At 58.6% G+C, this 15,090-nt stretch overlaps 2 protein-coding genes across 4 annotated transcripts in view; one reads left to right on the top strand and one right to left on the bottom strand.

The window, feature by feature from the left end:
- The window catches only part of SLC5A10 (solute carrier family 5 (sodium/sugar cotransporter), member 10), a 66,636-nt gene that overhangs the window by 4,212 nt on the left and 47,334 nt on the right, over positions 1–15,090 (bottom strand). For 2 of the 3 annotated variants that reach the window (XM_012660667.1, XM_012660666.1), the window contains 2 exons: positions 3,540–3,647; positions 759–909 (listed from right to left, as the gene is read on the bottom strand). In XM_012660667.1, the coding sequence (XP_012516121.1) occupies positions 759–909; positions 3,540–3,647 (259 nt within the window). The remainder of the gene's footprint in view (positions 1–758; positions 910–3,539; positions 3,648–15,090) is intronic. The other variant, XM_012660668.1, reaches the window with a different exon arrangement.
- FAM83G (family with sequence similarity 83, member G) overlaps positions 11,519–15,090 on the top strand; it is a 29,763-nt gene continuing 26,191 nt past the window's right edge. Inside the window, exon 1 of the mRNA XM_012660665.1 lies at positions 11,519–12,179. Within this exon, the coding sequence (XP_012516119.1) occupies positions 11,658–12,179 (522 nt within the window). The 5' untranslated portion in view covers positions 11,519–11,657. The remainder of the gene's footprint in view (positions 12,180–15,090) is intronic.

Raw genomic sequence — 15,090 nt, forward strand, 5'->3', positions numbered from 1 at the left:
GGACAGGATGGGTGGGACAAGGGGTGGGAGAGGGCCCAAGTAGACAGACGTGGGCACACACTCGGAGATACCAGCCTTCATCATCCATGGAGTTCACCCCTATGGGACTCCTGGGTGCCTGGCTGGGCACGGGATAGAGGGATGGGCCAGACACAGCCCCTGGGCGGGGAGTGGTGTCGGGGAGACCAGCTGGATATAATGGCCACATGTGCTGAGGGAGGAATCTGGCAATAGTCCCCTGGGGGCACAGGGGGAGGGGGCTCATTTCCTGGTTCAGGGTATCAGGGAGGACTTCATGGAGGAGGGGATGCTGGGTAGAGTCAGGAAAGATCAGGGGGAGTCATTGAGGTAAGGAGGGGACAAGCAGGGCTAGGAGGGCAGGAGCTCAGTGGGACCAGGGCCCCCCAGGCCAGGGGACTGCTGCAGCCCAAGGTTGGCCAGTCCCCAGTGCTGGCTCGGAGCCCTCTTTGGGGTGACTGGGAGTCATCAGGAGGGCTGGGGGCTCAGGTCTGGGGGAGACAGAGAGGTCCCTGGTGCGGCTGGGGCAGGGGGGGCTGTTTCCACAGAGGGTTCCGGCTCGGGTTGAGAGATGCACCAGATGAGGGCTGTGACCATGAAGGGCGGACAGGTACTTTGGCCTCTTCTCTCCTCTCCTTCTTGGCATCTGCCATTCTCCCTCAGCCCACCTGTGGTGGGACCTCATGGGTGGTCATGTGGCTGGGGTGCTCCCCAGTGCCTCAACACCCCCTCAACCGTACCGTCCCACAAGCAGCAGCTCCCGCTCCCCAGCATGGGGCCGCAGCCGCCTCCAGATGTCCATGGTGAAGAGCGTGCTGCTGCTGTTAAAGATGGAGGTCAGCGACGACATGAGCGCGGCCATCATCACTGCGATCATCAGCCCTCGAAGACCTGGGGTCGGGGAGGGGGCTCGCTGTGACCCTGCCTGGCCCTCACCCTGGCCCCGGGGCCCCTCCTGCCTGGGCCCTACTGCCTGAGGCCCCACGGCCATTCACAAGTCCCTGGCGGAAGAGAGCCGGGAGGGAGAGAGGCTGAGGATGCCTGAGCTGAGCAAGACCCAAAAGTAGGCTGGGGGCCGGGTGTGGGGGTTCAAGCCAGCACTTTGGGAGGCAGAGGCAGGAGGATCAATGGAGGCCAGGAGTTCGAGACCAGCCTGGGCAACATAGCAAGACCACGTCTCTACCAAAAATAAAATTAGCTGGGCATAGCATCTGTAGGCCCAGTTACTCTGGAGGCTGAGGCAGGAGGATCACTCGAGCCCAGGGGTTCGAGGCTGCAGTGAGCTGTGGTTGCACCACTGCACTCCAGCCTGGGTGACAGAGACCTCATATCTAAAAAATAAAAAATAAAAATAAATAACTAAATAAGTAATAGGCTGGGGAGGCCAAGGACAACCCAGGGGGACGTGTGGACTTGCTGCTCGAGCCTGCAGCTTGCTGGCAATGCTGATCCCAACTGTAGTCACCGGCGTTGTCGGTGCTCGATCGGCGCGGAGCCCGGCCGTTGACAAGGCACTTTCACACCCATGACTTCATTCACGGGGAGGATTATTTACCCGTTTGACAGATGAGGAAATGGAAGCTCAGAGAAGGGAAGAGAGTTGCCCAGGGACTCACAGCGAGCCAGAGGCAGAACCTCCGGGTGGGGTGGCGGTGGTGAGGAAGGCTTGGGGCGGGACCCTTTGCTTGGAGGTCACACCCTGGGCAGGGCTCATGTCTCACCCCAGCCTGCAGTGGCCCAGTCTGGAACTTCCCACCATTTCCTGTGCGTGACAGCTCCCAGCAGGCACAGTGGATCTTTCTCGTTGGTGCTATCGTTCCCCAGAAGGGGAGAAAAATCCGCTCTTGCTATTGCCTGAGAGCGAGTGAGGGCCCTGTCCGGGGGAAAGGCATTGCTGTGCAAAGCCGTCTGGGGGTCGTGGGCTCAAGAGGGAGACCCCTAAAGAGGTGGAAGGATGCTTGACTGCCAACTCCCAGCTGTGTGGCTTCAGGCTGGTCACCTCCACTCTCTGGGCATTGGTCTGAGTCTGTCTCCAAGGACTCTTGCAAGTTTTCAGCAAATGTTTAAGCACCTCCTTCACCTCTGCGAACTCCCTGCCCATCTGTCCTCTACCCCTTGTCCTGGGATAAGCCTGACATGGGCCCCTCCCCTGAGGGCTCAGGCTTAGGGGTGCCATTTTTGTCCACAGGGGTGGGGGGTGGAGGTGGGGTGGTTAGGGCGTCCCCTCGCTGAGAGCAGAAGGGGACGGCAAAACCAGAGTCTGGGTGGGAACCCACAGTGGTCCATCCTTGCCAGGTAGTTTTCCTATGTTCAATCGCAGCAACAACGCTGAGGGTGGGGGAGTAGATGCTATCGTGTCCAATTTACAAACGAGGACACGGACGGAGGCTTCAAGCAAGTAAGTGACATGCCCCAAATATCTCGGCCAGCAAGTGGCAGAGCCAAGATTTGATCCCAGGTCTGTGCACTCACTTCCGTTGGGCCTGGGCTCCGCAGGAGGGAGGGAGGGAGGGGAGGGAAGAGTGGGGTGGGGCTCACCTGAGGGACCAGGAAGCTTCTAGGGAGGGGGCCAGAGGGAGAGGGGCCAGGGAAAACTCAAGCCCCTGAGCATTCTGAGATGAAAGGCTCTGGCTGCAAAGGGCTCAGAAAGCTGTTTCCTCTTTTTGCTTAGAGTGGGACCTCCCCACCCTTTGCTATGTTGTTTTTACTTACATGCCTCCTGTGTTGGGGAACTCACCACCCTGTATCAGGGCTGCTGCTGCCATGAGAAACATGGAAAAAGCCAAAACCTGCCCCATAGTTCAACCTGTGGGCCCGCAGTGTCTCTGGAGGACACAGAGGATGGGGCTCATGCCTGCAGGGGTGGGGGATGGGGACCCTGAGCTCCTGGTCCTGGCAGAGTAAGCAGCGGACTTGGGTTTGTGTCTCAGTCACTCCCTAACCTCATACAAGTCACCCTCCCCTCTCTGTGCCTCGATTTCCCCATTTGGAAAATGGAGCCAATACCCTACCTCAGAGCATTTAAGGAGAAGCTGTTTTGTACAAGGGCCTGGCACGCAGCAGACACGTAAGAAGAGAAAGTAGGTGACCTTTCTGGAGAGATGGTGTAGCATGGATAAGAGGACAAGGTCTGCCCGCAGATTAATTGGGTTCGAATCCCAGCTTGCAGCTTACTTGCCATATGACCTTGGCCAGGCCACTTACCCTCTCTGGGTCTCAGTTTCCCTCCTGTAAGATGGGGATGACACTAACAGCATGTAGGGTTCCTGACTAAGAGGAAGCCAGTGCATCGCATGGGAAGCCCTTGGGACGGTCCTGGCACGCGGTAGGTATACAACTGTTTTCTACCATGGGTGCTTCTCCTCTCTTCCCCTAGGAGCAGAACATCTCACCGGATGTCACATTGAATCCAGAGTGGCTCCCACTGCCCCCCAGGGTCCCAGGTTCCACGCCACCCTCACTGGGTCCCAGGTTCCACGCCCGCCCCATGCCCGCCGGGACCCCCACCCACCCAGACTCACCTATGGGCATCAGCTCCATGACCAGCTTGGGGTAGGCAATGTTGGAGCAGCCGACCTCAGCCCCGCAGGCCCGCAGGCACTCGGATGGCACCACGCAGCCCACGTCATCTGCGAGAGAGGGATGCTCGGTGCCTCTCCCCACAGACGCGGGCACCTGGCGCGGGCCAGACCCAGCTGGGGCCAGACCCAGCTGGGGCGGAGCCCGTCCCTACGGTACTGCCTGGCCGGCGCCTCCAGTCTGAGCCATGAGGAGGGGTTGGCCTCTGGGAACTCTTCTGGCTCCAACACCCCCGACTCTTTTCCCACCCCACCCTCCATCGTGACCCCTTCTCCCTGTCCCCCCACATCCCCAGGCCAGGGGCTCCGTTGCGGTGTGGCCCTGACCATGTGAGCAGCTGGCCATAGAGCCTATCTGGGGTGCCAGTCTCCCCACTCACCGTCCCAGCCATTCTGGCCTCTGTGTCGTCACCTGCAGCTCGTGAGTGAGAGCCCCGGTGCCACCAGCAAGGCCTGCCTGCTTAAGCTTGCCCACTGTAGGCATGGGTCACTGTCCCCCAATTCCGGGGTCAGAGCTTCAGGCCAGGCCATTTCCTGAGCCAATGCCCAGAACTCTCCAATCGCTCAGCTTCTCAGTGGTCTGTAAGACCCTCCATGATCCAGACCCCCCCCAGGCATGCCATCTTGCTCCCCTCACCCCACCCCTGCTGTAGCCACACAGGCCTTCCCGCTGCCCCAGGCATTCCCCTGGCTGCCTCCTCCCCCTCCCCTGCTGTCCATCTGACCCCTCTCCCCACATCGTTTTTTCCTTCATTCCTTGTCATTCCTGGGGTGTTTACTGGGTTCTTGCCTCTTCCCTATGGTGGGGAGCCCCGTGAGGACAGGGACTTTGCCATGAGCTGTCTCCATGGCTGGGGCACTACACACCAGTCATCCCTTGAATGAATGAATGAATGAATGAATTTCCCGGGCTTGGGCCAGACCTGGACTGAACCATAACTGCAGGCGTCCTGGCCCCCAGCCTTGTGTGGGGGCAGAACCCCGACCCTGCGCCCATGGCCACTCCCCTCTGCAGGACTCTGGCTGCAGGCAGTCTCAGGCTGGCTTTGCCTTGCTCGCCAGCAAAACGCAGCTGATGGGGGGAGTCGACTGACCCCACGTTCACTTTGGCTCCCATAAAATACTTCCTAAAAACCTTTGGCCCCTGCCCCCAGGTGTTTTCAGCAGGGCCCACACAGCGCAGAGCAAACCAGGAGACCAGCGACTGTGGGGGCGTTCAGAGACAGAAGCCAAGGGACCGCGTGCACGGGGGGCAGGAAGGGGAGCCTCTTCAGGTGTGGTGGCCTGTGGGAGGCCGGTAAAGTCACAGTGAGGCGTTTCTGTGACTCCCCCTCCAAACGCCCCTTCTGAAAGATCCTGCTGCAGATGCCCAGCCACGGAGGAGGGTGGGTCTCAGAGCCCTTCCCCTAGGCCACCCCCCACCACGACCCGAATGCCCACATCCCAGTCTCCAGCCCAGCCTCTCTGAGCCCCAGTGGACACCTGGTCTGGGCCATCCCCCAGGCCCACCTCCCCCCAGTGTTTCCTCCCCACCTGCCAGCCCCAGGCCCTCGCTGCTCCTCCCTCCCCTCTGTGGCCTGCCCCGCCCACGTGCTGTGCTGCAAGCCCCTCACCAGCGTGCTTCCAAGTCAGCTCTCATCCTACCACGTACTTCTCAGGATCCTCCTCCCCACCCGCCACCCCAGGAGCCTGTGGCATCCCGGGAATAAAAGTCCTTTCTATGGCATTCAAGGCCCTTGACAACTGGTCCCAGAACCTCCCACCCCAGCACTGAGAGCCAGCCGCCCTGACCTGCTTGCATTTTCTCACACACACCCAGGCTCCGACGACGCCTCTGTGTCCTCGCAGACGCCCTGTCCACTTAACGCCCACCCCCACCCTGTCTGCCTCCTGCTTCCAGGCCCATGCGAAGCTGAGGCCTTCCCTGGCTCTCCCCCAGGCAGTAGCAGCTTCCTCCCCAGGGCTCCTAAGGCCAAAGATTGAATCACAGTTGTTTGTTTACATAGTCTACCTTCTCCACCAGAACAGGAGCTCCCCAAGGGCAGACACTGGGTTTGAATCATCTCCAAGTCCCAGGTATCGCCCAGCCCAGGGCCGGGCCCAGAGGAGACATTCTGTGAACATTTGTTGAATGAACGAATGAGTAAGTGAATGAATGGTGGGGAGTAGGGAGGAAAGGCACAGGGGGAGAGGAGGAGAGGAAGAAAGGATCCTAGAAAGAGACATGGAGAAGTTCAGGCACCATCTGATCCAGCTGCCCTACCCTACCACCTCCGGCCGCCACTGATTTTGCAGGACCAGAAAGGACATAACTTGCCTGGGACACACAGCAGACCCAGGACACAGCCCGGGGCCCCGTGACAGGACCCTGACGCCACGAGGGTCCAGGATTCAGAGGGCAGGTGATGGGCTCTGAGCCTGCGCCAGCTGACTCTGGCACTTGGAGGGCCCAGCCCTCCCGGGAGGGCCAGGTGAGGTGTCGCAGCCACATGATGGCTCAGAAAGCAGAGCCAGGAGATTCTTCCCAAGTTTGTTCAGCCCACTCCAGGCTGCCGGCATGGGGTACCGCCTCCGGCACCACTGGTTCGACCAAGTGTTTGTGCTGAACAACAAGAAAGAACCACCTCTCCCGTATGAGAACAGCGGTGGCGGTGTCGCCATCGAAACACAGTCCCCCGGTGTGCCAGCTGCAGGGTGGCCGCGCAGGGGCCAGTGACAGTGGGGGAACCAGGTGGGGGTTGCCGAGCGCTGGCTTCTGCAGGCCTGGGTGCTCCCGCAGGTTCCACTTCGCCTCGGCCGCACCAGAAGCCTGGAAGCTGACCCTCTCCTTGCCCTGTGCCCTCCCTCCTCACAGCCAATGCCAAGTCCTGCTTGGTTATGGGGGAACTGCACCACCTTCTCACTGCCCCCAGCCCACCTCGGCTGCAAGCAAGCAAAGGGAACTTCTGAAACCACCAATCTGCCCACATCCCTCCCTGCTCACAGCCCTCTGTGGTTCTCCAACCCCTGCAGCGGGATCATGGGCTCCAGTCAACGCCCTCCACCCGCTTGGCCACCCTCACCCCCACTAATTTCACCCAGGCTTCTGGGTGAAAGGCTCTCTCGGACACCTCTGTGTCTGTGTTTGCTGCTCCCTCTCCTTGAATACCTCTCCCTCCTCATAAACCAAGAGGCCCATCCTCATTGCTCGCGCTCATCATGGATGTCTGGGCCCCCGGCTTTAGAGCAGCTTCCTCCATGGCACCAGTAACTCCATGACCTGTGTCTGTCCTGCCTCCCCACCAGACTATGACGATGCGACCTTAGGGAGAAGCCTAGGCCCCAACAGTCTCTGCCAGTGTTTGCTGACTGACTGAATGATCCTCTCTGAAGGCCACAATACATCAAGGGGTAATGAAGGTGTTCCCTACTCCCCAACCAGGCCTGGCCCACCCCTGGGAGCCAGCTCAGACACTGCCATTGCTATAGGAGCAGGAGAAAGGCTCACAGACCTGGGTTCGAGTCCAGCTCTCCCAATCCTTTGCCGTGTGATTCCAAGTGATTATTTAAAGTCTCTGAGGCTGTTTCCTCCTCTGTAAAAACACTTCTGGGGACATCTATAGGCCAAAAATCTACCCTCAGTCTAAACTACACACTTTATATAAAATTAACTCAAAATAGATCACATGGCTGGTCCCAGTGCAGGGGTGTTCACAACTCATTGACCACGACCAGTTACAGATTCCTTTGTTCCTTCTCCACTCCCACTGCTTCACTTGACTAGCCTAAAAAAATAAAAATAAAAATAATTTTTAAAAACCTAGCCTAAAAAAAAATAAAATAAATTAACAAAAACCAAAATAGATCACAGATTTAAATGTAAAAGGTAAAATACAAAAAAACTATCAAACTTTTGGGAAAAAAATAGGAGAAAATCTTCAGGACCTGGGTCTAGGCTGTGAAAGTTGACCTTACAAATTGGGCCATTTTTATCACACCCAACTAAAACAGAGTCAAAAGGCTGGGGGAGCAGTCGGGGGCACACAGCATTGCTGAGAGAATGTAGCACTCTGCGAGCCTGGCTGCTGAGACTGCCTGCTGTAACTGAAGCCAGTTTTATCTACAGCTGCTGAGATAACTTGCTACAGCTCTGGGACTGCTTTCGCCCACTGCCATCACTGACCAGTGAGAACTTTCCAGCTCCCCAACCCTTACTAGTGCCAGTGAACTTTCTCAAAGAGCAGTATGTAATGTTTCTGCTTTTTATAAAACCTCTAACCTTCTCTGTGTTCTTCGGACGTACCAAAGACCACGAGGTATGTGTGTATGCCCCAAAGTACAATTCTTTCTTTCTTTTTTTTTTCCTCACTCCTCCCTCCACCCCCAGTTCCCGAAGTATAATTCTTTCTTCCTAAATAATACATTAAATGTAGTGATCTACATTTTTTTTTTTTTTGAGCTAGGGTCTCGCTCTGTTGCCCCGGCTAGAGTGCAGTGGTATCATCATAGCTCACAGCAACCTCAACCTCTTGGGCCCAAGCGATCATCCTGCCTCAGCCTCCTGAGTAGCTGGGACCACAGGCACATGCCACAATGCCAGGCTAATTTTTTTTTAGAGACAGTGTCTCACTATATTGCCCAGGCTGGTCTTGAACACCTGGCCTCAAGCAACCTTCCTCCCTCAGCCTCCCAAAGTGCTAGGGTTACAGGCATGAGACACTGAGCCCAGCCTCATCTCTACATTTTTATTTTGACCTTGGCAAGGCAAGGAGTTCTTAGATTTGACATCGAAAGCATGATGCATAAAAGGAAAAGTCGATCAATTGGACTTCATCAAGATTAAAAACTTTAGCTCAGTGAAAGATACCTGTGAAGGTACAGACTGGGAGGAAATATTTGCAGGCCACATACTGGACAAAAGCCTTGCATCTAGAATATACAAACAGCTCTCAACACTCAATAGTAAAGAATAGAAAATCCGATTAGAAAATGGGCAAAAGACGTGAACAGACATTTCACTGAACAGGGTGTAGAGATGGTAAATTAGCACATGAAAGATGTTCCATGATATTACCATCAGGAAAATGCAAATTTAAACCATAATACGATATTACATACCTATCAGAATGGGCAAAATAAAAAACTAGTGGTGACAGCACACATGGGCAAGGATGTAGAGAAACCGGGTCATTCACACATTGTGCAGAGAACGGAAAATGATGCAGACACTCCGGGCAACAGTGTGGCGGTTTGTTAATGAGCAGCAAGTAGCACGGGACCCAGGAACAGCACTCTCAGGCGTTTATGCCAGACAAGTGCGGCCCCCCACACCGTGTATATTTATGCACATGGATGCTCGTGGCAGGCTACTGGCAATAATCAAAAGCTGAAAACAAGCCACGTGTCCTTCAGCCACTGAGATGGTTAAACCATGGCACAGCCACACCATGCAATGCTAGTCAGCAATGAAAAGGAACAAACTTCATAGACACAACAACCTGGATGAAACACTGGACAACTATGCTCAGTGGGAAAAAGAAGCCAATCCCAAAAGTTTGCATCCAGTGTATCCCAGTTATACAGCATCCTTGAAACAACAAAACTGTAGCGTTGTGGGACAGAGTAGCGGTTGCCAGGGGTTAGAGATGGGGGAGGAGGGGAGGTGTGGGTGTGGCTGTACAGAGGGAGAGCTTTGCGGTGAGGGACAATTCTGTGTCTTGCTGTGATGGTTATACACATCGACACACGAAATAAGGTTGCAAACATTGCTACATGCGCACACACAAATGAGTGCACGTAAAACTGGTGAAAACTAAATAAGCTCTGTGGATTGCACCAATGTCAATTTTCTGGCTGTGATATCATTGTCTTAATACAATTGTTATGCAAGATGTCACCATTGGGGGAAACTGGGTGAAGGATGCAGGTGACCTCCCTATTCATTTGTTTTTACAACTCCCTGTGAATCGATAATTACGGGCAGGTAACTGCAGAGGTTGGAAGGCCCAAGGTCTTTCAGCCCTAAGCCCCAGGGCCTCTGTGCACTGTTAAGAATAAAAGGAGAAGCTGAGGCTCAGAGAGGGTCTTGGGGGGTGGTCCACAGTGGCAGAGAGACTATAAATGATGCTTCAGGGATCCAGGCAGAGCTCACCCACTGGGACCACCACCCCTCTCTGGCCCTGGAGGCAGGGGAGGATGCAGGTCTGTGTGCCTGTGCGTGGGAGGGGCCTGACCTCCAGGGCCCCTGGTTCAGACACAGTGTAAAGCCCTCAGGGCCAGGGTGGGGCTGTATGGCAGGGAGTGCAAGACTTGAGGCTTGAGGGGCCAGTGATGGGAACCACAGGGTGCTAGGCCTGAGAGAGAGCAGTCACTGCTCAGGGCAGTGGACTCAGGGGCAAGGAGGCCTGATAGGTGATGGATGTCAGGGAAGGTCTTGGGGGAGGGGGTTTTAGGGCACAAGGTCTGGAGATGTCATCAGCCAGTCCTCAGCATCAGAGAGCAGTGTCCTCAGGGCCTCAAACCAGCCCCATCCAGATCCAGAGCAAGGATGGGGGAGGGGAGGGCTGGCCTGGGTGCCCAGCAGACTGGCTGCACCACGCCATGGGGTGGGGGCTCCCTGTTGGGCTAGGTTTAATGGGCTTTGCAATCCTAGGGCCCTGACAGCTTGCCTTCAGATGTGGTCCCCACACGCCCCCATAACTGGGGTCCCAAGCCCAGGGGAAGCCAAGCAGAGAGCTGGGCCTGACCCCAGCCCACGGCAGCCCTCTGGGCCCCTCCCTGCCCCAGGGTTCAGGTGGGGCACTACTCACCAGGCAGGACCAGCCAGGAGCACCCTCCCAGCAGGGAGCAGGGCTCAGGACTAAGAACTGGGTGCCTGCTCGCTCCACACCGGCTCTGGGAAAGCCCCTGACGTGGGATCAGACAGTACCCAAACCCTGCCTGGGGGCTTCCAGCCCAGGACCCCAGCCATATTTCTAACACTGGACGCCTGGGTATCTATACAGCCGCACGGACTTCCGTCCCACCTGCAAGACTGGGCACAGCAACGGTTGGTCCAGAATGGCCAAGAGGCCCTAGGGTCACGGGGGTGCCAAAGCTCAACAGCTGGACCTGGGCTGGCCCGACACCATCGCCTACCGCGGCGTGACCCGGGCCAGCGTCTACATGCAGCCCCCGATTGACCCGCTGTGTGACTTCAGGGAGAACACTGCCCCACTCTGGGCTGCAGTGTCCCAGGAGCTCCGGGGCTTTGGTCTCTGAGCTTTCTCAGAATTCAAGTAACAGGGGAATAGGGGCGGCACACTGGCCCCACGTCTGTCTGAGTCTGTCGAGGGGTGAATCAGCTTCCGGCCCCGCCCCGGGGCGGCACGTGACCGCAGGTGGCAGCGGCGGGGTGGGCGGGGCGACACTTAGTCTCACCGGCCGGCCCTTGCCCTGCCCGGCCCCGGCCCCCCGCCGCATGCGCGCCCCGCTCCCCCCGCGCCCGCCCGGTAAGTGCGTCCGGGAGCCCCCCCATCCCGGGCCCCGCGGGGCGCCGCCTGCCCGCCGCGCTTCCGGGTCCCCTGGACCCCTCCCCGAGCCCAGGCCTCCTCCGGGCAGGCCTCTGGGGTTGCCGACTCCGGCGCCCGGGGAATTGGAGACCGCTCCCTTCCCGGAAGCCCGGGAGATGCAGGGCGCGGCCGAGACCGCCTCCTCCTCCCGCACACCTCTGGGGGTTCCCTCAGAAGTTGCCGAACACTTCGGAAGCCTTCTGGGATGCGGGTCCCTGTCCCCTCTGCATACAGGCACGCCGGGCCTGGGGACGTGGCCCTGTCCCCACACCCGACATCCTCCCGCCCCCAGCCCGCCCTCCAGTCGCACGTCCTCTCCCGGCCCCACCCCCGCCTCGCCCCTCCCCGCCGCCTGCCCTCTGCCCCGCCGAGCTCACCTGGTCTCTCCGCAGGTCGCCTGTGGGCAGAGAAGCAGAGGCGCGGCGGCCCCGGAGCGCGCTGTGCCCGAGCCAGGCTGGATTAGGACCGTGACCTTGCCGAGCGCTCCCGTCACCCACCCACCGCGGGCAGGAGGGCCCGGGCAGGTGGCGCCATGGCCTTCTCCCAGGTGCAGTGCCTGGACGACAACCATGTGAACTGGCGCTCCAGCGAGTCCAAGCCCGAGTTCTTCTACAGCGAGGAGCAGCGGTTGGCGCTGGAGGCCCTGGTGGCCCGTGGCCGCGACGCCTTCTATGAGGTGCTGAAGCGGGAGAACATCCGCGACTTCCTCTCAGAGCTGGAGCTCAGGCGCATCCTGGAGACCATCGAGGTGTACGACCCGGGCTCCGAGGACCCTCGGGGCGTGGGGCCCTGCCAGGGGCCTGTGGACCTCGCGGTCGGGGACGGCGAGGAAGCCAGCGGAGCAGGAGGGGCCCCCACCGAGGCCAAGCCTCTGCTCTCGCTGGAGTACTGGCCCCAGAAGTCGGACCGCTCCATCCCGCAGCTGGACCTGGGCTGGCCCGACACCATCGCCTACCGCGGCGTGACCCGGGCCAGCGTCTACATGCAGCCCCCTATTGACGGGCAGGCCCACATCAAGGAGGTGGTGCGCAAGATGATCAGCCAGGCCCAGAAGGTGAGGGAGCGCAGGCGGCAGTCCCGGACAGGGGGCTGGGCCAGTCCTCAGTTCGCGCGCTCAGCGCCCAGCGTGGGGACCTCAACGCGGTCCGGAGGGGTCTCTTTGCAGCTTCCGTGGCTGCCTCCTGGGAGGAAGTTTCCTCCCCGGCTTCATGGGGTTCCTCAGTTTCTTTGCCAAGGAGTAGAGTGCCTGGGTCCTCTAGCAGGTGACAGTGGGCTGCCCCATCTCAAAGGGCCTTTGTGCAATCTGGGGGATGTGTCTGGTTTCCCCAGCCCTGGTGAGCAGGTTCCCCAAAAGAAGGTGCTGTGATGGGGTGGGGCGGGGAGGAATCTCGGGGCCATTCCTCACTTACTCTCCCTTAGGGTGCCTCTGATTCACCCTAAGAAGCAGGAGGCTCTCCCACACACCTTGAGCTCTCCGGTGGGGAGAGCTTTTGTTGGGGTTGGGGAAATGGGCATGGAGATTGACAATGAGCCTAAGTCCATCTGAGGCTGACCTGGAGGTCTGAGTTCAAATCTGTTTGTTTTCTGGCTGTGCTGAGCAAGTGAGAGTGAGTTGCTCACCCTCTCTGAGCCTCTGTGAACTTTGCAAATGGCAGCACTTTTCCAGGCCGGGATGCATGCGTAGGGGTGCTGTGGTCCTCACTGGTGGAAGTGAAGTGAGTCCAGCTGAGAGTTGTCCACCTGGATTGGATTTTGCCACTGGAAGGGACCTCAAACATTCTCTGGACCTTCCCTCCCTGACTCCTGCCAGGCTGTGCAGAGCGCCGGCTGTGGGTGGGTGGCCATTTCTTGGCTGACACACTGACATGCATTCTGAGAAGGGGTGCTTGCCACTTGCAGAGACAGCCAGGCCACTGCTGGACAGCTGGACACCATGTGCTCCTTCCTGCTGAGTGGAAGTACCTTTTCATCGTTTCAAAGCACATCCTGGCGTGACTGTGGGATAAGGTAGTCCTAGCAGGGTCTCACCTCTTCTCACCTCTTCACTGTTCTAGTCCCAGAGCAGGGTGGCTAATTGCACAAGGCTGGAATGCTGGCTCTGGGGACCATCCTGGCTGACAGACAGAGCCTGGGGGAGCACGTGGGCAGAGAAACCAGAAATGGGTCAGGAGCTGACGAGGTGGCCTGGGCTCAGGTTTCCAGGGAGGTGGAGTCCCTGCCCCACCAGGGGCGGCTGAGTCAGCTAGTCACGTTGGAGCCTGGCTCGCAGCCCGCCTGCTCCCACCTTGCAGGCTGACCCCGGCAGCTCTGTGGCTTTGGGTTTCTGGCCTATAAAGCGGAGGTGGTGAGGATAAAAGCTGCACCTTTGGCTATTGTGGAGATGGACTATCAGGAGACGGAATGAGGAAGGAGTTGGAGGAAGAGGAGGAGGAGGAGGAAGGGACCTTTCCAGTTTTCAGGCAAAATGACACACCCCACACCTGCCACGGGGTAGGAAGGTGCTGCTGTCATTGATGGAGATGACTCTGGCTGGAGGCCGTAGCACCCAGTCCCCTGAGAGGGCCTGCTGGGACCCCTTTACCCAGCCTCCACTCCCATTTTAAAAATGGGGAAACTGTGTCCCTGGGTGAGGGGGCTTGGTTTGCTGTGCCAGGGTCCCCCGCTTCATGCCCCTCCTCCCCACCAGCAATAGGAAGGAGGCAGACGGAAGAACCAGAGGGTCTAATCTCCCGCAGACGGGAAGACGGACAGCCCAGCCCAGCAATGGGCACTCGTGGCTCCTCTGCTGGGCCTCACTTCCTCCCCTGTCTCTATGGCCACAGCTGAGACCCAGCCACTCCACGCAGTCCCATGAGCCCCAGAGCTTCATTTGCTTCCCAGGAAAGCTCCGCAAGGTTATTGGTGTCACCTGTCTAAAGTGACATGGCCAGGAAGAAGTCAGTCTCAGGTCTGAGCCCTGGTCTGTCTGTGTGGCACCACCATGGGTGATTTCCTGCAGCCCCCCACAGGTGGGCACTGCCCTCTGCTTTTATACCCCTCAAGACAGGGCACTCACCCTGAGACTCCCCCCACCCCCACCCTTAGACTGCACGGAGTCCCTGAGGGTCCAACAGGAGGGGCCTTAGACTTGATGGAGGCCAAGCCCCTCGTCTTACAGACGGGGACACTGAGGCTCACAGCACCGTGGTGAGCCAAGCCCCTGCTTTCTGACCCCAAGTGCTTCCCTTCCATATCCGTCCTGGGACCCAAGGCCAATGGGGCCTGTAGGGGCTGTAATAACAATACTGCTGTTTACTGAGTGCAAGGCACTTTATAATCTCCGGTAGCGTTATCTGCCCCATTTTTCAGATGTAGAAACTAAGGCCTGACTGGTCAGTCCCTGCCCAAGGTCACCTAGCTAGTTCTTGGGTGGAGGGCGGACCAGGCCTGTGCTGCCCTCCAACTCTAGGACCAGTCCCCTACCCCTTGTGCCCTGGCCCTAGCAGGACAAAGTGACAGGCAAGGCCTTGGAGGGGCAGCTGATCCAGGCCACCTGCAACCCTCCGTCTCCCCTGGCCCAGCTGCTTCCCAGGCTGGCAGGGGCTGGGCTGGGACACTGACCGATGCTGACAGGGCGTTGTCTGCCGCCTGCCGGGAGTTCTCCCGGCCTTATCTCTCCCTGTGAGTCACCTGTTGTCCCCTTGCTCCCACCTTCTTTTCTCACCTGGCACCAGTGTAGGGAGAACCCGTGCCCCCCGCCACCCCGTGGCCTGGCGCAGGGATCCCTCTATCCAGGCTACGTGGCCTCACACTGTCCCCTTCCCACTGGGGCCTTCTGGGCGAGGGCTGCTGGCGCTGAGTCAGGGAGGCCCAGCCCGCCACCTCCTCACTTACCTGCCCTGTCGTCAGCACAACAGGCAGACCCTGGGGCGGGGAAGTGACACAGCACGCACACGCATGCAGGGGAGCGGCTGTGTTCCTGTCAG

This window comes from Propithecus coquereli, unplaced genomic scaffold, assembly GCF_000956105.1.
Source record: "Propithecus coquereli isolate 6110/MARCELLA unplaced genomic scaffold, Pcoq_1.0 Scaffold672, whole genome shotgun sequence".
NCBI classification, from domain to species: domain Eukaryota; kingdom Metazoa; phylum Chordata; class Mammalia; order Primates; family Indriidae; genus Propithecus; species Propithecus coquereli.